We start from the raw sequence: 27573 nt of genomic DNA on the forward strand, positions 1-27573 counted from the left end.
GGCACTAATGAGAGGAGGAGCATAAGTTAGTAGTGTGCAAGTCCGGTATTTAAAAATTTGGACACAAAATTAATAGTCTTTGCTACTTGATTCATATGCATACTGACGTATATGTGTATATTGTGATTCACTATCTGACGGCCAAGACAAACTTCAACACAACAAAAGAGAATCGACAAGAAGAAACAGACCAGACAGAGTGCTACGTTTTTTTCTTGCTCGTTGTCTGTAGCGCATAAATTTGTACTCGCCTTCGAAAATGCGCTAACTCACCAAATTTTTCTTTATTCACTGTTCAAACTGGGCCAACTCTGATTATCTATCTTCATGCACACGAAATGCACTGTACTTAACCGATTCTAATGCACCTTTAAATCTAATATGCACCCAATTTTTGTGAGTTTAAAAGAAGAACATAAAACCTGAATGTAATGTGCCCTCGATTTATAAAAGAAAGATATAGCATGCTCCCCACATTCGCGATCAGCAAAAGACGAGACATGCAGAATCTACCTTCACAGACGAGAAGGTTTTTTTTTAATGACCTTTCGTAATGAAAATGGTGCGACATCGTTGCCATTTGTGCTTCATTGTGCAGAGATACCAAGAAAAAGGGGGCAGTATTTTTGAGTGATCACTGTTAGATATACTACTATCACTTACACAACGTTTTACAAGACTGTGCACCAGACTAGTTGAAGTACGTGACCTGATAGCGTTCCTGACCTTGTGTGCAGATAGCGAGCTTGACACAGCACCAGAAATGCTGGCGGCCGTACATGCCGATGCATCTGATGCCGAGTCGTTCGAAATTTCGCGAAAGTGAGTGCGGGAGAATGCTGCCACAGGTCGCAGTTGAGCACAAAGTGGACCGACACAAACCTTCAAGAAAACATGCTCTGTTGCCATCGACGATGCTGCATCTGACAGGTAGGCTGTTGCTAACGTCACGAGCGCTGTTTTGGGTTTTGTATAAGATTGTAAGGCGCCCAAGCTACTTACGGACCCATTTACTCGGAATGTGCGTTAGATTTTCCTTGGACATGCAAATGAGTGGAATGAAATTTGTTGCATTTAATGAAGAACATTAAATTGTGGCAAATACAGAAGTGAAATTTAGATTCAGGACATTAGTGCTTTCTTTTTTTTTACAAAAGCTACCAAAAATTTGTAAATGTTAAAAAAAAATCTGAATCAGAATGCTTACAACCAAACAATAATAGCAAAAGTGCTCACCTAAATTTTTCCTTCAGGTGCATCACCATGGCATGCTGAAAGCATATAGAGTCTTGAATAAGCACAGGCACTCCTTTACGTAACCTTTGTTTTAGGCAGTACTGTACAGCCCCCTGCACTCCAGCATAGACCCCTCTCTTGGCTGTGATAAAACATCAATAGTAAATAATAGCTCTACCAACAGAAGTAGCAGACAAACCTGCTCAGCATGGCTTCCTCTTGAATGGCTATGTAGCCTAAGGGACTACAAAAGTGCTTGGTACGTGCAAGTCTATTGTATAATACTAAAGCTTTTCTTCTTTGTCTTGGAATGGAAGACTCTAAAGATTCCTGTTATAGTGATCCGGTCAAAACCAAAGCAAAAATATATACCTATAGAGACTTCTACAACATATTACAACGTGTAAAGATGCGAACCAAAGTGAAAAAAAAAAAAAAAAAGAAGCCCGACAAGGATAGGAAAGCATGTCCTTGTTTTTTCACTTTGGTTGGCGTATTAACACACCGTAATAAGTACGAACCAATGAGTCCAGCGACAAGCAGGGATACCTTCTACTACAATTTACCAGTCCACCAATCTAATATCGTGCATCACGTTTTAGAACAGTTATCCAAGAAAGTAGCGACCGGTGCATACTTCTGCAGGTTAACAGCCATCTTCACCATCATCAACCTATTTTTAAGTCCACTGCAGGATACAGGTTCCTCCGAGCGATCTCCAATTACCCCTGTCTTGTGCCAGCTGATCCTCATTTTATGACTGCGAATTTCCTAATCTCATCGCACCGCCTAGTTCTCTTCTGGCCATGGCTGCGTTTTCTTTCCCATTGGAACCCATTCTAATAATACTCTAATAATAATAATCATAATAATAACTGTAACTGACCACCGATTATCTGCTATATACATTACACGCCCTGTCCAACTCCATTTTTTTCCTCTTAAATGTCAACTATATATAGAATATCGGCTACACCCATTTGCTCTCTAATCCACACCGCTGCATCCCTGTCTCTTAGCGTTACACCCATGATTTTTCATTCTAAAGCTAATTGCGTGGCCCTTGAAGGTCAACCGCAACAAAATTTTGGACTGCACAAGACACCCAGTTTAAGATAGCGTAGACATAAAGCAGCCTCCATGCGAAATTTTATGCTTGAAATACGAGTGGAAGCACCATGAAAAGGTCGCAAAGGTAACCATTTTTGATATGTGCCTGTCCGAAATAAACGCCACCATTACTGCTCGTGCGAAATTTTAGGCTTGAAATACGTGCGGAAGCGCCACGAAAAGCTCGCAAAGATAGCCATTTTCGATACCCCGAAACCAAAATAAACGCCACCATTACCGCCTGCCGGAAGTGACACATGACCCAGAAGGCATGGTTCCTTGGCATGACCTCAGAGATTGGGCAGCACTTGTGGCTGCAAAATCTCGGAGGCTGGGACTTGCGTCATAGCTGCTAACCAGAAGGTGCATGTGCCATCTGCTTAGGTGCTGTTTAGAGGCTGTCTAAGAAGAAAATTGTACTATTAACAGCCCTGCGACTTTGCTAAGATTGCTTACGTGGTATGCACTACTCACTTATTACCAATTTAGCTAAAGTGAAATTTCACTGCAGTAGGCCTTTAACTTCTCCTCAAGCTTCTTTGTTAACCTGCAAGTTTCTACCCCACATGTAACTACCAGCAGAATGCAATGATGCATTCAAGAAAAACAGGCTTGAAACTCAAGTCTTGAGGTTCCTTTGTGGGGCAGCAGTCCTGCAATGCAATGGAGCTACCGAGGTTGCTGGTGATTGCTGTCACAGATTTTTCCTGGCTTGACTGTAGTCTACCTTGAGCTTCCTGCCACAGGAAAGCATAATAATTCAACCAGGACAAGCAAGTATTTGAAGCGATGTTTAGCTATCTGCGTACTTATAGTAATGGAACCTGCCATGGTGACTCAGTGGCTGTGGCATTCCGTTGCTCATCATGAGGTTACAGGTTCGACTCCCAGGTAACGCAGTGGCTGCATTCTGATGGGGGTGGAATGCAATAACAGTATGTATCGAGCATGGGGTGGATGTTAGTCCTGTGGCAAAAGTTAATCCGGTGCTCTCTATTAGTTTCTCTCATAGCCCCTGGGTTGCATTGGGATGTCCAATTTAGTCAATAAATAAGTCAATAAATAATTAAATAAGTGTAATGCAAGTTTTCTCTGTGTGCAAGCCGCCTAGTCCCACTTGCAAAAATCTGTGCCTCTGCAGATCGACCTTGCATATGTTGTGCAATAGTATATCCAACAAGTAACTCAATCAGCGCACCGCTGCTGATCAAGTACGAAGTACAAAATGGTTGGCTCTTAAATGTAACACATAACTATTGTAGTCGAGTTAAACCTAGCATCTCTTTACCTTGATAGGAAAAGTGTGCTTGGTATGAAGCATCACATTCTCCGTGCCTCCAGTGAAAAAAAATTCGTACAAAAGTGCAAGTGTCTCGAAGATATGTCAGTGCATGGATGCATTTTTCGATTAGCAAAACAAGGCTTTCATTTGAAAGTAACGTACAACTTACAAGCATTTACTATTTACTTCTTTCGTTTCACTTTGCTATCTTGTGCCATAGCTCAGGGATAGGATAACGTAAAGGTTCTATTCTAATCCACTTCCGTTTCATGCTTCTTCAGTGGCCCTATGCTCGTGGACAACTTTACGTGGCAATGGATGGAAAGCTACGGAGGCAGAGCTTCTTCACGTGTGTTACTGCCCCAAGTAGTCCAGAACAGCTTAACAGTGCTCTTGGATTTTTGGAACAGACACTGTATCAGCGTCGCTTCCATGTGCGACGGTCTTGCATCTACCCAAGCATGGAAGAGAAAAGCAGAAAAAAACAAAAACACATTTAACACTCAGTGCTGTATTTCAGCTTATTTTGCTGGTGTAAATGTAAGACCATTTATGTTTTCTCTTCTGCAGCTTGAAACTTATACGAGTGAGATTTGGGACTATTTTCAGGAGCGCTCTTACTCGTCCGCATATTGTCTCATTGTCTCCGTAGCTTTCTCTTCACTGCCACAGAAAGTTATCTTCGAGCAAAGTGGTGCTCTGGCCACATTATGGTAACTATAGGGTAGGCTGGTCGTGAACGGTGGCTCATAAGAAATAAATAAAACAGAGCAAAAGAAACCCTTACATTATACCGGTCCAAATTTGTACCTAGCAAGTCCTGTTTGCCGAGACACAAAGCTTTTACTCACGTGACGGAGTTCAAGTGTCACGGGCACTGACAGCTGGAATGTGAACTTTGAGAAGACGCACCCACTCTCCTTGACAGCTGCGATGATCTGAAAGTGAAAAAAAAAGAAAAAAGATGTAACAGTGCAACAAGCTCAAAAGCTTCTTGCTCAGCAAGGTGAATCTGAACACTGTAAGAGTTGCTTCCAAGGATTCTACGATAACAGAAAACATTAACGCAGAGCATTTCACACTTCAAGTGCCTCGAACATATGACAGATGTTACTGTGTATGAATGTAAGCCACGTCATCGAAGAACAGCGGTAGGCCATAGTGAAACAATCGTGTGCGGTACGGCTGGTCCTACTCATCAGTGCAGTACTCATCACCAGCCCTAGAACACACAGATCTTGCAAGTTCATCCTGAAAGGGCAGAGTCGACAGGTGCTGTGATGCTCCGGCACTGTTCGAGAATATTTAGCTTAGGTTATCAGTGTAACTTCACGCTGTGATGCAATGTTCTACATCAGGTCCAAGAAAGTGAAAAAAAAAAGTATAAATGGGATCAGCTGCGCAAAAAAGGCACAATAAAAATACGGTGCCTAAAAACAGGTTCCCCCCATTGTGCTGAACTTTATAAAGTAACATAATCACAAAACTGTTTCACATTAACCAACCCTTGTGATGTATGACCGGTAAACTCAGAAAACATGACGCCCGCTTGTTGAAGGGTTCTGTTAGCAGTTATTTGGCCAAACAGTGCGCGACATGTTACTGTAAGAAACCGTTTGTCAAGAGTACAATTTTAGGCCACACTGAGAGCAACATATGGGTGAGATTCCAGCACTTGAAGGATTTACTTGTGAGCATAACATCGCTATCGCTGCAATGAAGTTGGGTATTGGTCAAGTGCTTGATGCCACACTGTAAAACCACGACATTTAATTTTTTTTTTTTTACTTCATCTGTGCTTCCTGATGCCAAGACACAATAAAAATTAGTTCCTAGCCACTGCTGATGCCAGCTCCTCACATTTCTCGTAATGATCATAGTATCGTTTTCTGGAGAAACGTTTTGCGCACTGTGTTTGCCTACTCTCAACTTGGTCACGTTTACTGCTCTGTGTTCCTTTTATGTTTTGGTGTTCTACGTGCCAACCAGTCTACTTCAGTACAGTACACTTTCACAGCTCAGATACAACCGCGGACCAATTCAACATGCACACAGGTGCAGCAAGTTCAATGGCAAAATGAACTTCAGCAATGTGCAGCACATCCGCACACCACACACCTGCTGGTAGGATGCCTTGAGGTGTTCAATTTCCAGCAATCCGTAGCAAGCAACACAGCCAGTATCATCCTTGGTGCCACTACCATCTCCACCGCCCTCGTTGAAAGGGTCACGTCGCTCCGACAGCCTGTCTTTACAGACGTCGTCGACATGTGCAGACAAGTCGCTGGTGGCCTCGGTGCCCAATTTCTGTCGCTTCGGTGTGGGTTCTTCTGGCGACTCCTGGCTGTGAGACTCTGTTTCGCCGTTACTGACATCCTGTAATAGGAGCACAGGATGACGAGGTGAAGCTTGGTAGAGCCGAGATTACAGTTGTCAACATTTTAGCGTAACCTACAAGAGCTTGGATTTCTCCTCGAGAACTTTGTTGTAGTTGGAGCTCACCACTACGGTCAACAGCACGTCTAGCAGTGCAATGGAAGGCACAGAGAATAATATTTGAGTACAGCTTTTTGGTTTTCATGTGAGCGCACATACGCATTTAGCACGGGTTCTTCAATACAGCTGCTGGTGTGGGTTTGTACATTCTTTACTTTTTAGAAGCACCACTTCAGCAACGTGAACAGGAGCTACCTGCTTCATACTATACGGTTCTTCCCAGGCTGTGCTTACCTCTCAAATTTCTGCACATTTGAACTTTTTTTTTTTTTTTTTTTACTGCCAAATTCAAATGTTGTCTTTCGTATGTTGCAGTTATGTCTTTTCAACAAGAATTTGGCTACGCATTCGTATGGAAGCAACGCTACGTCGTGTAGACCATTTGTCATGCACATACGGGTGCTTGCAGCAGCTGAGAATACCGAAATAATCCAAGCATTGCAGCAGCTTTATAACCAGCTGTCACAGCGGTGGCTGTCTTAAAGCAGTACTACAACTAACGAAACTACAACGACAGAAAAATCTGTTGCGTGAACGGTTCGCTGTAATCGCTGTTTGCCGGTGCCATCCAAACTAAACCATCGACGACACGTCAAGACGTGGTCTACGCTTCTGACAACACATACGCAGCTAAGTTGCGCGCGACAGCTCTACCATAACTACCGGACGCGATCGCAAAGAGGCATATCAAGTGCAAGGCATTACTGAAAGCGCTGCCAGTTCCTCAAATTTCTTGTAATGGTCGTAGTATCTCTCGCCGGAGAAACGTTCCGCACAGAACTTGCAGCAACCTATTTCTTTTAGGTGATCAAACACGGAAGGCTTGTCAGCGTCGGAGAGCTTTAGAGGCATATCAGCAATAACATCAGCGAGTCTGAGAAGTGAGTTCAACGAAAACTGGCTAAAGCACCACCGCTATTAGCGCGTCAATGATTGAACAACAGTTTTGATTTCACATGTGCTTTATTGGCTCGTTGCGTCTTCGGCAGTGACTAAGATTGGCTCGTGTGCTAGTTGACTAGTAAACATACAATAATACAATTAGTCGCAACTTAAAATACGCAAGCGAAGTTTAAATACATAATTAATGCATTTTATTAAAGTTATTTTTAGTTTCTACAAAAGCTTGTTTGTGCTCATTGCTGGCGTTTACAGCCAAGTCGATCTACAATTTAGCCGCTAGAATTTTAAAGATGGCTGCGCGCATCGTGCGCACGAGTGTCTGTAGCTGCGTTCGCCTTCAAGCGACTCTCGCAAGCTCGGTGCATTCCCGGTGTCTCGCGACGTCGCGAGCCCTCTTGGTTCGAGGAACGAAGCTAAGCGTCGAGCGAGAGGACCGCCAGGACGAACAGTGTGCGGACGATGACTTCTACGGCATCTCGAGCGACCGCGGCGTCGTCACGGTAGACAACCCGCTCGGCGACCGGCACGAACGACTCCGCCGCTTCTCGCACCTGACTCGCAGTCGAAATGCGAGGGTCTCGGACGAAAACGTTTTAGTGGCCAATTATGGCACGATTCGCTATGACAGTGACAACAAGGCGAAGTACCACGGTCAGTTTGAGGACGACACGCTGTTGGACGACTTCGTCTTGGACATTTACGGGAGGGACGCCGACGGCGAACAGAAAGGCAGTCGGGTGGCTCCTGTTAAGGGTTCGAATGAATCGGAGCGACAGAACCAGCAGGAAGGAAGCGTTTCAGCTAGGAAGGCAGCGAGAAAGAAAAAGAAATCTGTTGACAGCGTCGAAGGCGCGATACCGGTTGGCTCTGAGCGGCAAGACGTTAATTTGGTGAACGCAACGGTGAAGTTATCTCAGGGAGTTGCACGAACGTCTCTTCCGCAATCTGCACCCGTTGACGATCGACGTGTCGTCGAAAATTCTGGTTCCAAGTCCGAAGGAGTAGTAGTGTCCAGGAGAGAATCGCTCGAAACCGTATGCGAAGCACTCAATACTGAACAGAATAATAATATGCAGGTTAATGACCGCCTGGAAAGCGTTGTAGGAAGGCTTTCGCCTGCAGAAGACACTGCAGCGCAAACACCTAGAAGCGCCAAACACTTTTCGGAGCAGGGCGACGAAGGGTTGAGCGATAGTGGCGTCTCGTCACCTGCTACAAGCACTTTCGAGAGCTTTGTAACGTCTGTAAGGACAAGCGAGGACTTAAAAAGTTCAGTGTCTGAAACTAGAGCGACAAAGCCGAGGTCAAAGGCCAGGCGCGAAAGTGATGACACGATAAAGGCGGAAGATGCTTTCCAAAACACTGTTGTAGAACTCCGTCAGGAACCGTTGTCTTTCGCCGAGGAAAGTTCTGTGGCCTCCCAAGACAGCAAAAAAACCAAGAAAAAGAAAGCAAAGGAGGCAAAAACGGATGACGAAAAAATAGACTCCTCAAGTATCAGTGGGGAACACAATCCAACAGCTTTCGAGTACCTCCGCAAGCCACAGCAGTTCCACCTCAAGCTTGACAGCAAGGGGTTCCTCATCCTCAAGTCGGAGGTCAGGCCTAACTTGACCACCATGCTCCGGTCTGAAGTGGTAGATCTATTGAGGCAGCGTGTTCTCTATGATGGTAATGACATACTTATCCTGGACAAGCCATACGGCATGATCTGCCATGGATCTGCAAAAGGTGTCCCCGACGCTCACGTGCTGGTTCGCCTGCTACCAGACCTGTCATCTGCTCTCTACCCTCAAAAGGATGTCAAGCTGTACACTGTGCATCGTCTCGACCGTGATGTCACGGGCACCATCGTGTTGGCCAAGACGCAGCAGATGGCAGACGTGTTGCAGACACTGTTTGAGGAGCGCAACGTCATAAAGACCTACCAGGCCATCACATTCGGGGTACCTGACAACGAACAAGCGACAATTGACATGCCTTTGGCTGAAGGATCCGTTGGCTCTGCTAAACGGATGGTCATCTGCCCGAAACTGGAGCCAGATTTCCAGCGACTGGTGCCAAAGTTCTCAAAGACTTACGAGGCCGTCACGCACTATCGCGTGTTGAGATCCCATGGCAGAGCTGCCTACCTCGAACTGAAGCCTGTGACCGGTGTCAAACACCAGATCCGGGTGCACCTGGGGTTTGGTCTCCGCTGTCCGATCCTGGGAGACCACAAGTACTCGCACCTGAGACACCTAGGTCCACAGAAACTTTCCGGAGACATATTGAACAGGTTGAATGTCCGACAGACCAAAGCGAGGCACATCCCTATGCACCTTCACTCCAGTTCAGTCCTGATTCCCGAGATCTTGGATGGCAGGAATTTATTTGTCGCAGCAAAACTTCCGTACCATTTTGTGCAGAACTTGAAGCGACTCAATCTCCACAGACATAATTAACTAATCGACCCCTTTTATTGTATATACGTACATCTAGTTTTGTTTATCGGTATGTAGGAGCACAGTAGTAATAAATTACTCAAAATATTCGTCTAACGTAGTGGCTAAGGTAGAGTCACAAGGCTTGTTGCTACATGCAAGCAGAAGCAGCTAGCTGTTTGTGGCACTGTCATCCCAAGGCATTTGACTGTTGCTTTGGCTCTTCATCTTTCATTTGTTATATTAAATTTTCTCAATAAAATAATTGTTTTTGTCATTAACAATAGGTCATTATAGATATAGTGTTCTCCAGTCCACTGCTTTTTTCCCTCTCGAATTCAGGAGTAAGTGGTATCCATTATGTATACGTTCATGTATGGTGTGGCTGTATAATTCAGGCATAACGTGAATTGTTGGAATGACTATAGGTACATGTTTCTTCTTTAGTAGCTTTTGTGGCCATGAGTAAGCCTTAAACAAAATATGTTGCTGCTTATGAGGAAGTATTCTGCGTGCACCAAAAAAATGCTAAATATGCTTTTCTTGTGTTCAATTTTGGTAGCACATTTAGAACAAAATGGCCACTGGGAGGTGAGCTCTGCCAGGCGTATGAAAGATCAAATAACTGCTATTGGTTCGTGTTATTTATTTCCACCAACGTATTACCAGACCATAAGTCATGCTAGACCTTTTGTTTGCAATTATTTGAGCACTTGGTTGATATGTCTTATGAACTAGCATTTCCTTGGATCTTGGTAGACTAAATTTTGCGGGCACCAAAGTCACTGATCTGTTTATTGTACTGAAGTTAGTGTTCATTGGTATGCATACCGATGCTCTTCTTGCGAGCTCACTTTTGGAGCAGTTATGAGAATCAAGTTATACCTCATTTAAGTCCACATATACTACGCCGAACCTTTTTGGCATACAGTCCATCTCACTGGTAAAGAAAAATGCATTTGGGGCATTTTTTTTTTTTTTTTTTTTTGTAGGACATTAGCGTGTAATGGTGCAGTTTACAACTAGCAACAATCATTAGGTTTACTTATTTGTGGCTAAAATGCAGAAACTCGATAAGCATTTGTATTTTTGTTATACGCGACCTGGTAGCTCTTTATGTAGTTGAAAGCGGTTTAAAATGGAAGTTTGGCGAAGTTGAAGGTCTAGTGAAGGGGAAGCACGCAGACAGACCCTGGCCGCTCGCGAACGAGCCAACAGCATCTAATCCAGTGAAGAATCCAACGCTAGTCACAAACTTTGTTGTCATGGCCGTGAATGGGCGAAAGGCGTGAAACCTCGTTTAGCTTCGGCGACCTCGTTTCGAAAACAGCCGTGACGTTTCGCTTTTCCTGAGAGGAGTTTTTCTGCGCGCTTTTCTCGGCAACAGCAAAGCGAGCTTTCTCGGAAAGCGGGGGCGACGACCAGCTCAGCGGGTGCCATGGCGTCGTCCAAAGTGCGTGAGCAGGTGGAGTCTTACTTTCGCGAGCTAAACTACGCTTCGTCGAGGATCGTCGAAGACATGTCAATCATTCGGCAAGCGCACGGCGACGACTGGGATCGCATATCGGAAAAGAAGAAAACGGAGATCGCTTGGCAGGCGTTGGTCGGCCCGGATATCAAAGAGAAGTACAACTATTACCCAAAACAGTATGCCGAAGTTGAAGTGTTTCCCGTCATCGGTCTCAACACGGGCGACCGAATGGTATCGGACGAGGACGCTGCAAATGCAAGGACTGCAAAGGCAGGGGTGAGTTATGCTGTGTCATCGCCTGCCCTGCTTTTAATTGCTTGTCATCGCTAGACTTAACTTTACCATCAGGAAGTAGACTATGAAAAAATGTCGTGCTTGCGAAGAGATCGAAGGGTCTGTCACATGTGCTGATGCATAATAGTCTATCTGCGCTGTTGAATTTTTTCGCTGATTATTTAAGCCGCTGAAGCATACAACGTCTGAGAAATCTCATGTTGACGTAGTCGTCGTTTTAAAACAGAATTTCGCGCTAGCTTAAGCTACCAGCAGCTGGGCTTCGTGCATGTAGCCAGTGGCAGTTGACCAGATGGCAATCAGCCAGTCCTACATTCCGTCAGCCGGTCTTTCGCAGCTCAAGGCCGGAACGGCGGAATTAAATGTCGATATTGCGTTCTTTAGTTTTGAAGGCGCCTGTCAAGCTGTGTGTTCGCGCTCGTGCCATGACGCCTTCTGTTTAGGTTTCCTGTTCATGTTATGCATAAACTCTGTAATTAGTCGATTTCATTTTGTGAATGTGCCTTCGTAGGTGGTTGTTTTTGACTGTAGCGCGCTATTTGTTGGCCGATGTAGAAAGCATATCGCATGATTGTGATGGTTGCAAGGTTTTTGTGATAATCATTGTATCATATTCGTTTTCTTGTGACAGTGCTGGCGAGACGAGCATTCTGCACCATTCAATTGGGAAACCCAGGTACGTAGTCGCCGTTTCACGTCTGCACATTGAATTTTGTTGTATGCATCATATGAAATTGATTTTGATTTAACGATTACTTTCAGAGCCAGCTGAACATGCGCATCTTTGACTCAGTCGACGAAGTTGATCGGAAAGATGCCGCAGAGGATTCAGTCACCAACGTTCCGGTAAATGAACAGCAAACCTGTGGCCTGGCTTCCCAGCAAGCCTGCTGTTGCCCCAAGCTCTGCTGAAAGTAAAAATTTGGGAAGTACAGCTGTCGAGGTGGATAACAAGGTTACCAGTGGAGTCAGCGTTGTGATGACCAGCACCTTCAAACCCTGCCTGGTTAGCAGCAGTGCCTCCGAGCCCAACGTCGGCAGAGTAGCCAGCTCAAAACCTGACACCTCGACCAACACTCTGGATGGCTCGGGCCTCAAGCACGTCAAATTCAGCAACGGCGTAGAGTCAAGAGTTCCGCCGGCTGCACAGAATCGAGGCGAGTCGAGGGCTGTCGTTGGCGGAAGCCTGCCAAGAGTGATTCACGCAGATCCCAAGGTTCATGCTGGCAGCAGTGCCATCGAAGCCAAGATTCCGGAGCCGAGGCCTCCTCCGCCGTCGAGGTCGCAGGAATCCGTGTGTTCGATCGCGTCGCGGGGATCCTCGAATCCCCCGACTCCCGTGGAACGGAAGGGGCGCCGAAGGGCCCCGACACCACCGAAGGCTCCTCCTCCGGATCCACCTCGGCCAAAAACGGCACCACCCAAACCACCAGCTGCAGCAGCACATAGCCAGGTGATACACTTTACCCCTTGCTTTTTTTTTTAAATGCAGGTAGCCTTTTCTAGTTCTTTCAGCCAAATTATTGTTCGGTGGATAGTGGTTGGACGTTCACCACCAATGCAAAGGTGCTGATACAAAGGCAACACGCGCTCATGTAACCAAGTTGCGGGCTACGTTTGCCACCAAATCCAGATTAAAAGCTATATTAAAGCTAACACTATTGAAGCTTTTCAAGGCGCTTATGCTGTCCACCTATACTGCTCCTGTATATAATGCTGGCTAATGTCTCTGTTCTCTACAGAATTATGCAGTGAAAACAACAGATGCTACCTAAATACACTCACTGTAACGAATGTATGCCATCAAGTGCACCATTCCTTTAACAAAGCAAATAGCTTTCTATAAGTGTATGGCTATTTGCTTTCATTGACAGTCATTGTCAGTGGTTTCTGCACAAATTTTTTTCTAGAGGCATCACTTTGTTTATATTGCTAGTTCAGTGGCAGCCAGCTTGTGACTGACGTACAGCCTTAGCTAGACTTTTTTTTTATGTCTAAGTGATTATAAAATGAACTGGGACAGCATGGGGATGCTTCATGAGTAGAGACCGGATTTTAGGCAAATGCCTTTTTGGTTCAATGCGCTCCTATCGCCCCACTTTGATATATGAGCATGAATTAGAGGTTAAGAAGGGCTTTTATAGTGTTTTTTATAGTGCCTATAAATGACTATTTTGGCGTTTGTTCCTAAATTCCTTTAAATGCCTATTTCTAATACCGGCGCCTATATGAACACTATTTAGCTGCAAGTTTCGCTTTCGAGCGCAGTTAGAGACCGTTATTCATGTTACCGGGCAACATTGACTGTTCGGAACTCTATGGGGTTCAACTTAGTCCTTTAGTTCAACCAACTCCCAGAAAACAACTGCTAGTAGCATTGAAATGGGACGCGCCGGCCAGCATACGCCACCGCGCTGATATTGCGCGAGCGGTTGGCGAATGCGAAACCACGGAGAGCCGTCAGGGGAAAGGAGTGTGAACAGCAAAAGAAAAATGTGATGTGCACGCGGCTTTTGTTTTGTAATTTCTTTTTTAAGGTGTTCACCGCCGTCGGGCATTCCTCCTCAGCGTACGAGATCATTCTCAGGGACAAGAGGCACAATTTTGAATCCAAAAATCTGGTGATGGTGGTAGTTTGCTATTGTTTCCACAATCTTCACAGTGATTCTTAGACTACGTTCCGCGTGCTCTCCAAACAGATTTCTTCAAACATGTGCACTTCAAATGGGCGGAAGTGTATTTGGCAGTGTTGGGACGTCTGGCCTGTACAATTCGGATAATGTAATTGTATATGAGAAAATTGCCAAGAGTTGTACCTAACAGTCCTCATGTAAGAACATGCTAATTTCTTAATAAATCGTAGTCTCTCTTGCATTTGTTATTCGTCTGCTTTTGTTGTGTCTTAATTTAATTGTGTCAGGCAGAGATAAAGTATCAGTTTATTAAATCAGTATTCCCAGCTTTCAAGTATTCTCTTTCATGCCTGTTTCACTATATATATGCGACACTCGAGTACAGTGGCCATTGAACATGAATATGAGCAGTGCGCTTATTGAATTAAGCCAATTGATCGTCATTAGTTCAGTAGTTTTATGGGACAATTACATGGCTATGTTCAACTGTTGGCGCCTTTTTGCCATCGTAGACAATAACATTTCTTGTTTTCCTATCGTAGATATAGGCCGCGCACGTCTTCGTTTGAAATTATTTGCATTTATGTAAAAATTTATTGTGCCTATATTTACGACGTTGGAGGCCTAACACGTTGTTTTGCCTGCCTATTTTTGGTGCCTAAAACGCGCTTTTGTAATGCCTAAAGATCCGGCCTCTATTCATGAGCTAGCTGTAGCCATTTATTTGGAACATGCTTAGAGGGACCCTGCAACATTTTTTAACTTGGTCAATAATTACCAGTATTGTTGTGAATATCTGAGCCAGAGTGTTTCTGTACGGTGTAACGGTGGGGAAGATGGCGTACGAGTAGCCGCAGAGCAAACTCAGTCCAGTTGATAGGTTAAATAAAAGGCATTTTAATAATACTGACTTGGGCTGCGGAACCTTGCCAGTAGTACAACCTGCACGGTCGTTCCCTTTTGTGCTTGACTATGTGTTTCTTTGCTTGTCCTGCACACACGGCGTTTGCGATAAGAACATTCCCAGCTGCGCAGTGCAGTTAATCACAGAGTTCAAGCGGGTTCAGTTTTTGTATGGGACTTGTTATGATAAAACTTCCTTGTTGCTCCAGCTTGCAGGAGCTAACATGACTGTCTGAACTTCTGAAAACCACCATGACCCTTGCGAGCTTCCATAGTTGTTGGGCCCAGTGGATCGAATATTCTCATCGCCGCCTGTAAGATAAATCATTTAGCGTCTAGCTTGGTCTTCATGAAGTCTGGTAGGCTATCCACAGAAAAACTGAATTTGTCTTTAGCAGGATTCCAGACTACTCCAAGAACTTTGACGAATTTTTCATGTAGTACATACTACCATTTCCGAATTGGCAGATTCTTTCTGGAATTCAGTGGCACACGTCAGGTTGGCGGAATTTGTGGTCCATTTTTGCGACACAGGGAGCTGATCATTTTGCTAGGAGCACCATCCGTCCCATTTTGTGTTTATTTCGAAGCTCCAGTTGACGCATTAGCTATTGGCCAGATTTATTTTGTCACTACTGAGCAATGCCTTGGGTTGATGCAAAAAAACTAAGAAATTTCATTGCAGATAATGCGGCAACACCTGGCAGTGGCGAATCATAATGTTACATTGATACTATGGCTGTGTGGCTGGAACACAATTCTGATTCTATTTTCTACTATTACAAGATATTGATACTTATCAAAACAGCGCTAAAAGAGATGAGAACAAAAAAAAAAGGATGTACACACAAAGTGCCCATGTGAGTACAGTGCTTGTGGAACGAAACACATCAATATAGGATGAGCTAAGTACTCGTACTATTGCTTTCGCTGTCTCCAGTTTGCGGGACATCAGCACTCCTCAGCCGGAATGCACAGCGGAGTCGCATTTGCATTTTCGAGTAAACACACATAAGGTGTGATCTAATTTAATGTTTCCCTGCAGCTCTTAATTTTGTGGGTATAGTGTCTCCCTTTCATGGTCCTGTCAGTTTTAGCACTGCTTTGTCATGTGTGAATGTTGACCAACTAGCCCAAGTTTGCTTGCTACTACATTGCACTGATTCACTTGTATGATTTTAGGCACTGTGTAATTATTGCTGGCTTCTACTGTTACCTCTGGCTGCGGTAGACTTAGACGCCTCCACCTTTTTTTTTAGTATGGCTCTACAGAGATTTTGCAAAGTCTGCTCTTGTGAACTCATTGCAGTTATATTTTTGTTCTCACTCTTGCAGTTGCCCCAAATAAGTAATTAAAAATTACAATTGCTCTTGTCTTCCCACCATGCAGAAGCCTCCGGAAGCTCCCAGGAAGCATCCGTCATCGAAGCCACCCGCACCGCCTATACCCACGGTCAAGTCACCCACCCGAGAGGCCGCGCCCAGACCGACCGAGAAGGAGGCTCCTGTGGAGGCCATGCCAGTACGCCCTCCAAGGCTCCCATCGCCACCGAAAGATGATCCAAAAGACAGTGAAAGAACTCCCAAGGAACCCATGGCAGTTACAAGCCCTGAGGTAGGGTGCTATGTCAGTGTTTGCCATTTGTGCAAGAAGGTTGCAAGGACATAGGAGGTTCATTCAGTAAGCATAGAAGGAGCACACAGTCATTAATGTCACTGATAGGATGTGTGGCACTGAAGTGCCTCTTAATAGTAAGTGCACATTAATAGTGCCGCACATGAGGTTGGGAATTTGATTCCCAGCTTCATTCCAGTGGTGTATTGCACAGCATTCCTGGTCGTCGAAATTAATTCAACACACTTTGCTGTGGCATTTCTCTAGTTCAGGGGTTCTCAAGCATGTTCGTTCCAGGGAACCCTGCTATGCTCCATGAAGCGCCAAGGCACCCCCCCCCCCCATTCGAATTAACCGAATTAAAATGGCCTAATTAACCGAATGTCAAATTTTCGAGGGTATCAAGAAAACAATAAACAAATGCTTAACTACGTCAACACGCTTTTATTTACTCAATGAATCAACAAATACTCTTTATATTTAGCACAAGACCAGTGCGGAAGTTGAAATTCTCGTCTCTTGACTGATTAGCGCTAGCAGCGGCGAAGGCCTCGCACGCGTAAATCCTGATTATTTTTTCGCCAGTCAGCTGCTCGCCAACAAATTGTCCGTCCATCGCGATGTAGCCGGTGCTCTTAATCTTCGACAGCTTTGCACTGAGCCAAAGCAAACTACTGCTTGCCGCAACCGCGGCCGCTATCGACGCGATCATGGACAGCGACCTTGCGGTTCAGAAGGCAGGCGGCCGACGCACGCACCAAGTCAAAACGAAACTACCGTTCGTTGCAAGAAGTGCGGACGAAACCGCGGTCGCTATCGACGCTACCATGGTTCGTGACTACGCAGTTGTGAAGGCACGCAGCCGACGCGCGCACCGAGTGAAAACGAAAGTACTGTTTGCCGCAACCGCTGCGGACGAAACTGCGGTGGTTATCGACGCGATCATGGATGGCAACTACGCACTTACGAAGGCACGCGGCATGCCACCAACGCGGTGTTTTCCACGGCGATAAACGCAAGAATAAAGTTTGTAAGGGCACAATTTGCCAAGAAGCACTCCGGTGTTGCTGTCAATCACGTGCCGCGCACGATTACCGCTGAGGACCATGGCGATGTGGACTGCGCCGCTTCGTTTCGGTTGGACAGGTAGCGCCGTTCTTACTCTTCTGCGGCGCGTATTTGCGATGCTCCGCGAATTTTTTTCTTTATTTTTTTTTATTCCTCAACGTATACATCAGTGCGCACGCAATCGGCACCTACGCTATCTACAAACGGGAGAGATGTGCATGTTGGTAAATTACGGCCTCTGAGAGTTAAGTGCAAAAGTTTAGGTGCGCTGCCCGTTTTCGGAGGTTGGGTGGCTACAAGCTGCTTGCGAATTTATTGCGCAGTTCGCGCGTTGCCGTTACGCACTCTGATGTGCCTTTTTGACACTCGGGCATGAGTAATGGAGGTTCTGTTGATGGAGCGCACCTTTTTTTAGCCGTTTTAGCCACTTGGTGAGCGCGCGACCACGGAAAATTTATCAGTGGCTCGCGGAACCTTGAGCAGGGGCCTGCGGAATTCCAGAGTTCCGCGGAACCCACTTTGAGAACCCATGCTCTAGTTTGTCTGGCACTTTAAGATGTTAAAGGGGCATTGAGAAAAAAAAATGACTCCAAATGACTGGTGGATTCTATTGCTGCAAGCTCATAAGTATCATATGTTAAGTACCAGTTACAAATGCAGCTTAGAATTCATTTCAACTCAATGTTGATCTTTGTTGGAGCAAAGAATTGGAATGGAAAGTGCAGCACATATCAATGTAGTCCTCAGCAGTCGTTGTCAGTGTAGTCATCATAGATCAAATTTCTGAACAATGTTATATCCGGAGTTTCAGCAATTTATTTTGGTGACGGGTGACATCATTGGCTTGTCTTAGCGTTCAGAAGGCGTTTGAAGTACTGCTTGTCTAGAGTGTCTTGCATTGACTGCACACGAAGCGTACGTGCAAGATTCTTACCATTTACGGATTTCCAGGTTACCGGAGCCATGGCCGGCAGTAGCAAACCTGTTGGCGACCAATTAGTGGTGGTTTGGCCAACTACAATGCGTTCGAAAAACATTTTCGCTGCATCAGTGTTATTATTGAAGGGAAACGATAAAAGTACAGTACGTTAATGATTGTGTCACTACCAACGCTTTACACCAGCAGTTAGGTAGAATGTATGAGTTGTAGGGATGGGCGAATATTCGGTATTGTCGAATGTTCGATCGAATTATTCTCTATTCGTTATTCGCTTCGAATCAAATTCGGGTATTCGATATTTTCTAATTATTCGGCGCTCCCGAATAGGCAGCCAGAAGCCACGGAAGGCCGGTACAATAACACATCTCGAAGGCTATGCTTTACGTCATGGCTGCCATACATCAACCGTAAATCTCGAAGGCTATACGTTTTTGCATTAAAGAGCCGGAAATGTGCAACGCAAAAGAGCAGAAACGGCGCTAGCGTCCAACCGAAACGAGGCGGCGGAGTCCGCATCGCCATAGTCATCGGTGGAAATCGTACGTGAATGATAGTAACGGAGGAATGCTTCGTGCATATTTGTGCCTTTATTTCGTTTACCGCCGCGCATAACAACGCGTTGGCCGCCATCCATGATCGCGTCGATAGCGGCCACAGTTTCTTCCGCAGCGGTTGCAGCAAAAAGTAATTTCGTTTTGGCTCAATACGTGCGTCGGCCAAGTGCCTAAAAAGCTGCGTAGTCACCATCCATGATCACACAGATCGCGACAGTGATTTCGTCTACAGTTGTTCCAGCGAATGGTAGTTTCGTTCTGACTCTGTGCGTGCGTCGGCCGTGCCTTAAGCACAGCAAAGTCGCTGTTCATAATCGCGTCTATAGCGGCCGCTGTTTCCTCTGCAGCGGTTGCGACAAACAGTTGCTTCGGTTTGACTCAGTGCAAAGCTGTCGAGGACGAAGAGCACCGGCTACATCGCGATGGACGTGCAATCTGTTGGCGATCAGCTTACTGGCAAAAAAATAATCGGGATGTGCGCGTGGTAGTGCAAAGTGTGTCGCAAATGATGGCACGCGCCGCGGCCGCGCTGCGAAGAAAGTCGCGAGGCCTCGATCACCGCTGCGTGAGCCAACCAGTCACAAGAGGACGAGAATTGCAGCTTCCGCACTGCTTTGTACAAAATAGCAAAAGGATTTGCTCATCTATTCCACTAATAAAAGCGTGTTAACGTAGTAAGCATTTGCTTATTGTTTTCTGGATACCCAGATAATTCGGCATTCGGTTAATTCGAACATTTTTTTCCCGTCCCGTGAAAATCGAATTAATTAGGTATTACTGTAATATGTGATATATACTATTCGAACTATTCGATTCGAAATTATTCGACCAAATCACTATTTGCTTCGAACCTCATTATCACATGTTACCCATCCCTGGTAAGTTGCAGTATTACTATTAGTTTTGTGTGTTCTCTGGCTACATTGTGGCACCAGATGTTGCTGCCATACACCTCCCTAGTTACCTGGTGAACCGCAGAAGGCAAGAAGGTTACGGACATGAAAAAATTCTCCCAATTTCATCATCTTAATGCGTAGTGGGTTTCTGCCCTACAAAACATTACAATGGTGTAGCAATGCACAGCTTTCCCACCGAATTAGCACCAATCTAGCAGATGAAATCGGAGCACAGGTGGCGTGGTAGAAGGTGCACCAATGTGTGTCACAGGTGTGCGTGCTCGTGTGATTATCGCCATTTCCAAGCATGCCTTATACATACGAGGCTACATGTGAAATTGAAACCGTGACTGGTCGTAACATACAATAAAGAGTAACTAAACAAACATTAAGCGGAAGAAATGGCGCTGGGCAGGCCATGTAATGCGTAGGATGGATAACCGGTGGACCATTAGGGTTACAGAATGGATACCAAGAGAAGGGAAGCGCAGTCGAGGACGGCAGAAAGTCAGGTGGGATGATGAGGTTAGGAAATTCGCAGGCGCAAGTTGGAATACGCTAGCGCAAGACAGGGGTAATTGGAGATCGCAAGGAGAGGCCTTCGTCCTGCAGTGGACATAAATATAGGCTGATGATGATGATGATGAAACAATCGTTGCACACTGGAGTGAATGGGTTTCTTTACCATGATTGTTGGGTCAATAGCTACTGATTAAGCGAAAAAAACGAGCCTCAAAGGCTTTTTGTCAGTACTCCTGTGAACGCAATCATTCAATCAGCAACTTGTGCGTTAATGTTTTTGCTTGAAACAAAAGGTATGAAAAGATTCGAAACCCAGAGGTGCTATCCCACCTGTGAAGGCTGAATGCACAACCTCCACATGCTTCGGGGACTGGTCGAATGCTGAGGACTTCCATTGGTGTTTCTAGTGTCTGCAAGACAACACGCAGGAATCAGAGAGTTATAGATGACCTTTCTAAGAGCCTAGATAAATCATTTGTGTATCTGAGGCCCTCTATCTGGGCCTCCATGTGGAGTGCATACGGACAGCTCTCCCAGGGTATAGTGCAGGGTATTCCTGGGGTGTAAAGGCCCTTAGCAGAATGCAGACAGCTGTTCTAGGGTATATGAGATGAACAATACCTCCAGCTCTCCGTGGAGGAAATCTTTTAACAGCATCTGAGACCTCATCATTGCTCGTTGAAAGTCTTTGCTCAGTGGCCTGAAGGTGTGGCAGCCCCTGAGCAAGTGATTTCGGCTGAAGGAGAAATGGTCTTGGGACCTGCAGTGGTGATTCAGTGGCCATGGCATTACTGCTGAACACAAGGTTGTGGGTTCAGTTGCCGACTCTGGTGGCTACATTTCAAAGGGGGTGAAATACAGAAACAAAATGCCTCAGGACAACTGCCTCATACTTTAGAGAAGCCTGTAGTTCCATGTGAAGGTGTTTTGTTTCTAAAATATGCGCAAGTTTTGATTGTACTTCAGACAGAACATATACACTAACATACACCTATCCAGTGACCTCGTGCTTAACACTGGCCTAAGGTCATCTTGTGCCAAGCACAAGATGACCTTAGTTGTGCTTGCACCAAAGAGGCCCAACCTGCCTAACTGACTAACTGTTCACTGCTCTTCAGTATAAATTGAGAATAACCGGCTGAACCCTCCCAAGCACCTAACTATGGGTCGAACAAACCTTGGCTTTACTGTTACCAGCAGCAAATGAACTTAATCGTGCGGTCATGTTTTCTGAAAGTCTTACGTTAGTTTGGATTGTCAAAAGGCTGTGCTGTCAATTTCAGTTGTGCTTCCAGTCAGTTCTAACACTTTACATAAGTCTGTGAGAGAGAACAAAGCCTTCATTTTTACCATTCTTGCACCTTCCTTTTCAGGGGATTCCAAAGACTGGATTTGACTTTCTCGACAACTGGTAACGTGAATGCCACTGACATGTCAACTGAGACAATGGAACCCAATTGAGTGGACTTAATAGTATATGCTATATACGCGGTGTTCCACGACTCTGCTGTGTGTTTTGTACTGGAGTTCAGGCTGTATTGGTATAGTCAGCTGATACTGTGCACTGCTCCCTGCCCCTCCCCCAAGTATGCTGAATTATGATGAACTTCTTTTTAGATGCGAAAATGGCTGTCATTTTGGACTTTATTTCGATGTCACCATAGAAGTTGGGAAAGGGCAGATGTTGCCTGCGTGACAATATTCGAGGGAAAAGGAGTTCCATGCTGAAGTTTTGTAAGTGAAATATGTTTATGAGAAGTGTATTGGGTGTTGTTTGAGTATTGAGGGCCCTGTTCTTTGGAATGATTCATTTAATTTTCCTTTCGTTTACATTTCGTCATTGGCTTGGATGTCACCATTATCACCGAGATCAGCCACATGACGTGACGGAGGATAAAAAATATGGAAATGAAAATGAGATGAGCCATTACGTAATACTGTTTTAATTACCATATAGGTGGTGGAGGTGCTTCCCCTTCAGTATGTCTTAACAGACATAGAAATGGTATAGGTGCTTCTTGGGTAAGGTGAGGGCTGACCAGGTGTAGTGAAAATGTTGCGTCATGGCTTGCTTTGGCTTCAGTTTTGGCATGACGCTGAGACTCAATTTTATTAGCAAGCACTGCAGTCTCTCGGAAATATGCTTGCAGCCTAAAGCTCCATTCATGCAGCTGTCTTTCATTCTGTATCTTGCCAACTCGAGAGAAAAAAGCCTTTTGGCGAGATCAGCGCAGTTTTCAGCAGCTGCAGATCATAGACGAATAGTTGCCAGTGTCATGTTACTGCGGTTGCCTGTTGCTGGTTGTCTTGTGTTCCATGGTGGGATGAGGGTTAAGGACGCCCTTAGAAGCTGAGAGCTTTGCCCTAAGGGCTTAGACAGAAAATGAACAGGATGGTTGCCGAGTAAGACAATGACTGCTGGTCACTCTAAGAAGGGTTGTGTGAATGGAGCCTAACATCATTGTCAAACTTTCAAGCATGCTTCTGTTGATGCAGATTGAACTGGTCACAAATTGCTCGTAATGACACGTAACTCTCAAGCATGCTTAACGCTGATCCTGTTGTACTCGCACACTTTTTGGTTCAATCATAACCGGAGAGACCCAATGCAGGTTGAGCTCAATGAGAATCGGAAGTCCTCTGTGACAGGGATATATTGCAAATGCTGTGTAAGCAAGGGTTCCTACCCTTATCAACTGAGCTCTGCCTATTCCATTTTTCAACCGAAAATAGGTGTTTTTGATGGGAGATGTGTGTGTGTGTTCACCACACTCACTGTCCCCTAGGCTCGGCTGAGACAAATGCTGCCACTAAAGGGGTTGCTACTGGGGTCACCATAGGGGTAAGGTGTGTGCTGAGTGGTCAAGTTCTAATCATCTGGTGAAAGCCAATTTTAGAATAAAAATAATGAAAGTTTAGGCCATATAAATGCATGAGCACTGGCTGCAACCTTCGTTTGGGATCAAATTATCAGAAAAATCGCATTAATCAAAGTCGTGTCAATGGAAGTCTACTCTGTATAAAGATTTGTTCGGTTTTAAAGCTAGTCTGGCTGTGTGGAAACAAGAGCATGTGCAATTACGGTGTATTCTCAACTAGATATGACAGTGTACTTTTTGTTAAACGTTCACACCCAGAGGATGGTTCTATGACAAAATTCTGGCTGCACTAACATTAAAGAGTTTCAGCATGTCCGTATAAGCACTACTATTTATGGAATATATGTAGTACCAAAGCCATGGACAGTAGCAGTGCACCTCCTGTCTACATTGCTAGAGTTCTGTAAAAGGTAACGCAATTGCTCCTATGGTAGTACGGTACTCTCTGTAGGTTGTGGCAGCTGTTCTCAGCAGAGCTGCCTAGAAGTTTTCGGAGCTCTTTCTGACACTGTCCATTGCATCATATTGTGTCAGACACGAGGCTCTGCCTTTTCTGAGTGCGAACTTTCATACTCTCCTTGTGATCTAGCAGAAGAACAGGGGACACACTCTCGGAAGATTGCTTTTGGGGATGTCGCTTTCAATGCGAACTGATTAGCTAAACAAGTGGATGGGATGCTGGTCGCTCCAGCAAGTCGTCGGGCTGGGCGTTTCGTCGTGCAAAAGTGAGAGTGTCCTTGAATGTGGTAGATGGAGAATACAGTCCAAGGTCTATGATCGCATGTATTTTGAGAGAGAAACCGAAAAAGGAAACTTCCAATCTACCAAATAAACAAGGATGAGACACGCTGCTAGGAGACACTCATCGGTGGACGGTTGCAAGTTTTGGCACTTTTTGCATTTACTGCTGCTTCAAGTTGTCAGTCGTACAGCATTCAGTAAGCTGGAACCTCTAACCATGCTAAGTTACGCCGGCTATATTGCTTTGCATTCCACTGGCATGCTAATTTTATTGTCATTTGTTTGGTGCTGGTGCTCATGGCTTGACTTCGTGGATGCGTTACTCGAGCATTTGTTGCTTTTAAATTTACAGATGAAGTGAGTCTCAGTTCTGACAGAACTTACCAGATGTGTTCACATTTTTTGCGTATCTGTATTATATATTGTGTGTTATTTACACATGCAATTGCTTGCTGGTTGTTTAGTAAGTTTTCTGTACTGTCTTAACGATAGGACAGTATCATTGTGCTGCTCATTTGAGCACACTTTCCTAGTGTTTTTGTTAATATGTGACTCACCCTATCTTGATGCAATATGAAAGTATTTACTCTGTTTGAATGTAGCACTATTTTATGTTGTTGTATTCTTTGCATTTACTTTATTATAATACTCCTATAACAAGAATTTACATTTTGTACTTGAAAGCATATTTATTTTTATATGGCTGCAGTGAATGTGTGTAACATGCTTCCTGGAAAAATGGAATCCATCTTTATATACAGGTTTAAAGGAACACGAGAGAAACAGTCTAATAAAGTATTAACTTTATTTACACTTTATTTAAAGGAAGGAAATTATTAGACGACAAGGTGAAGGCTGAAGTCATCTTCTAGCTCATCTGTGTCTTTTGGGCTGTTTTTAGTATGGAACCTAGCCAATTAGGCCAAGTCATCACATTCCTGAATTTCCTTTTTTGAATTTATTGCGAGTATTGTGAAGCTCATGGCATCACGAAATAATTGATTCCTCTCTATTTGCTCATATTTAGAGCATTTTCATGCGTGTAAAGTTTAGAAAAAACAATGTCCAGGTTGAGCTTATGCCTACTGCTGGTGCAATGTAATCCTTCACTGTCAGTAAAGAATTGCCTGTCCCCAAGCAAACACTGCCAAGATCTCCAATGTCACTGGGAACTTTTGTGGGAATATCGAGGTGGTGTTGCCACTTGTCCTTCATGTTTGTATCCCTCCTGGCTCCTAGTAAGACGAACCTATCTGGTATGCATGAGGGATAATATATACCAATAAAGCTTGACCTAGTGCATTTCTTTATCATAACTTTAAGGAGCATACACATCGAATAGGTCGTTGTGAATATGTTATGAATAGATATACAGTGATTTTAATTTGGAATGGGACTCTACCTGCTATGGAAGAAGGTAATAAATTAGGAGAGAGCATTATGTCACTCAACCAGCTTTGGCAAGTGAGCTCACTGAGAAGCCATTACCCTTGCTTTTTCCTTCACAGCATTGGCCCATCACGTGACCTCTGAGACTCGGCGTATCGGCTGAGAGTGTTTGGGTCCTGGTAGTTTATAATAGATGTGCATTTGTTCGGCTGTCCTGTCGTAGCTCTGCCTGCTGAAGAAGAGCACTAAATCCTACCGCGCACTCTGACGTGATGATTACATGTCGGACCGATACGTTCGGCGTCATTTGTGTTCCCCAATGCTCTCTCCTAATTCTTTCCTTTCTCCATGATCGGGTGCGCTGACTCTGTTGCTCTGGAATTCTAAGAATGTTGTGTTGAGGTTTCTTGGTTCATTATAATAGAAGTAGAGTTTAATGGCCACATAATTCAAGGTTGTCCTGCAGTGGACATAAATGTAGTCTGGTGATGATGATGGTAATGAATTCAAGGTAGCCTCATGTGCATGTAATCATCTGCATAACTTCATTTCCCCGATTCTGTGGCATTGTCTATTTGAGCACAAGGTTTGGAGTTGAAATCTCAGCATTGGCAGCTGCATTTTGATGAGGTTAAATTAGAGAAGAGCCAACATACTGATATTTGGTGAGTGTTAAATAACCTCAGTCAATCAAAAATGGTGCAGAGTGCTCCACTATGGTGTTTTTTGCAGCCAAGTGCACTGCTCTGGGATGACATACGGTACCCCAATATGTATTAGAAAACATTAAGCGCTTTGGCCTGCAGCATAATACTGCCATCGGACATAACCAGAGCATATGTGACGCTTTCAGTGTCCTCGTTTTAACATAAGCAGGTTATGAGCATGCATCATTTCTTTTAGAAATGTGAATCTATTTAGCTGTCACTGGAAATTTCCAGCACCATGTGCGAGAAATATAAAAAAGAACTTGGGCATGTTTAGGTCAAGGAAGACAGATTTTGTTGCATACGTGGATACTGGAGTGCATTTTCTTGTTCCCAGTTTGGTCACTGTGTGCAATGTCGTCATGATTTTGATTTGTGTGCCTAGTTTAAGGCCTATATATGTAGGAGTGCTAGATCACATGGTCAAGTTAATACTTGTAACAGGGGTTCTGCTTTGTTCTTTCCTGTTTGCATTTTACTGTCCATCACAGTAAATGGTCATCCTTTTATGGGAAGGAAGTGCATGTGTACCTATGTCACAATTGATGCAGCTCGGACCAGACAGTGTTTGGCTAATCCTGCCAGTGATATCCTGGACTGCTTAAGTTGATCACATCTGCCTTGCTTTCAGTCTATGCACTGTACATCAGTATAGTGGCATCTGACTGGTTATGTATCAATGCTAATGAATTGACGCTGCCCTCCGTTACTTTAGCTTTAGCAGTGGAGCTTTGGTTCCAATGAAAATGACCTACATTTTCCCTTTAGAGCTTTCTGCAGCCACTTGCAACACTTGAAATAAATTTTGTTTTTCACCTTGTAAGCTTGTCTTGCAAAAATTATGTCAAGCATTTTCTTGATGATTGTTGTATTTGTAACGACTAAGGCAGCAGCATTATAATGTGTTCCACTGAAGGTAATGCTGCTACAGGCTGTTTTTTGTAGAGGTGGGCGAATATCAAGATTTTCGAATATGGAACTGCACACGAATAGAAAGTATCAAATCGAATATAGAATAGTGAAACGCATGTGCATATATTTGCAGCAGGAATATTTATTTCGGTATTATTAGGTACCATGCCCGAACTGAATAATGCAAGAAAGACAGCTAACTATGAAAGACAAAGGATAGTTTGAAACATAGTATCAGTAATTGTCATTTAAGAAGCCTGCACAAATAGCCTCTCAACATATTTAGAGCCTGGTTGCAAAGACTTTCTGTAGAATGAATGGCTGCTGTATGACTATAGCTTTCCAGAAATGCTACAAAGTGATTGCTGAAAAAAGAGAAGTGGAAGAAAAAAAAAGCTGCTGGAGGACTTGCTTGCAATAGACATATAAAAGGGACCATTGCAAGGAAAACATCACTGGCCGTAGCTTAAAAAAACTGCTACGTTCATGACTATCAAAAACACTAAATGACAGAATACAAGCAAAAATCGCAGGTTGTCATGTAGGCTTCAGCCGTGGAACCGAAAACGAAGTTTGCATTATCCATTTTGTTTCCTAAT

The 27573-nt window shown here is 44.4% G+C and overlaps 3 protein-coding genes across 3 annotated transcripts in view; 2 read left to right on the forward strand and 1 right to left on the reverse strand.

Annotated features, from left to right (window-relative positions):
- LOC119464541 (tRNA pseudouridine synthase Pus10) overlaps window positions 1-7105 on the reverse strand; it is a 34250-nt gene extending 27145 nt beyond the window's left edge. The window contains exons 1-4 of the mRNA XM_037725560.2: window positions 6830-7105; window positions 5747-6004; window positions 4480-4566; window positions 1237-1271 (exon numbers count right to left, since the gene is read on the reverse strand). Of these exons, the coding sequence (XP_037581488.1) occupies window positions 1237-1271; window positions 4480-4566; window positions 5747-6004; window positions 6830-6976 (527 nt within the window). The 5' untranslated portion in view covers window positions 6977-7105. The remainder of the gene's footprint in view (window positions 1-1236; window positions 1272-4479; window positions 4567-5746; window positions 6005-6829) is intronic.
- A 162-nt stretch (window positions 7106-7267) lies between these two features.
- Window positions 7268-9727, forward strand: LOC119464543 (uncharacterized). Its single transcript, XM_037725563.2, has one exon. The coding sequence runs from the start codon at window positions 7318-7320 to the stop codon at window positions 9469-9471; it is 2154 nt and encodes a 717-aa protein (XP_037581491.1). The 5' UTR covers window positions 7268-7317; the 3' UTR covers window positions 9472-9727.
- Window positions 9728-10460: 733 nt separating this feature from the next.
- Window positions 10461-26901, forward strand: LOC119464544 (uncharacterized protein C1orf198 homolog). The gene is given in 6 exon segments (XM_037725565.2): window positions 10461-11197; window positions 11847-11891; window positions 11978-12109; window positions 12111-12668; window positions 16142-16366; window positions 21720-26901. Coding segments are annotated over 6 exon segments (1311 nt in total). The 5' UTR covers window positions 10461-10888; the 3' UTR covers window positions 21762-26901.
- The last annotated feature ends 672 nt before the right edge of the window (window positions 26902-27573 follow it).

This window comes from Dermacentor silvarum, chromosome 9 (genome assembly GCF_013339745.2).
Source record: "Dermacentor silvarum isolate Dsil-2018 chromosome 9, BIME_Dsil_1.4, whole genome shotgun sequence".
Lineage (NCBI taxonomy): Eukaryota > Metazoa > Arthropoda > Arachnida > Ixodida > Ixodidae > Dermacentor > Dermacentor silvarum.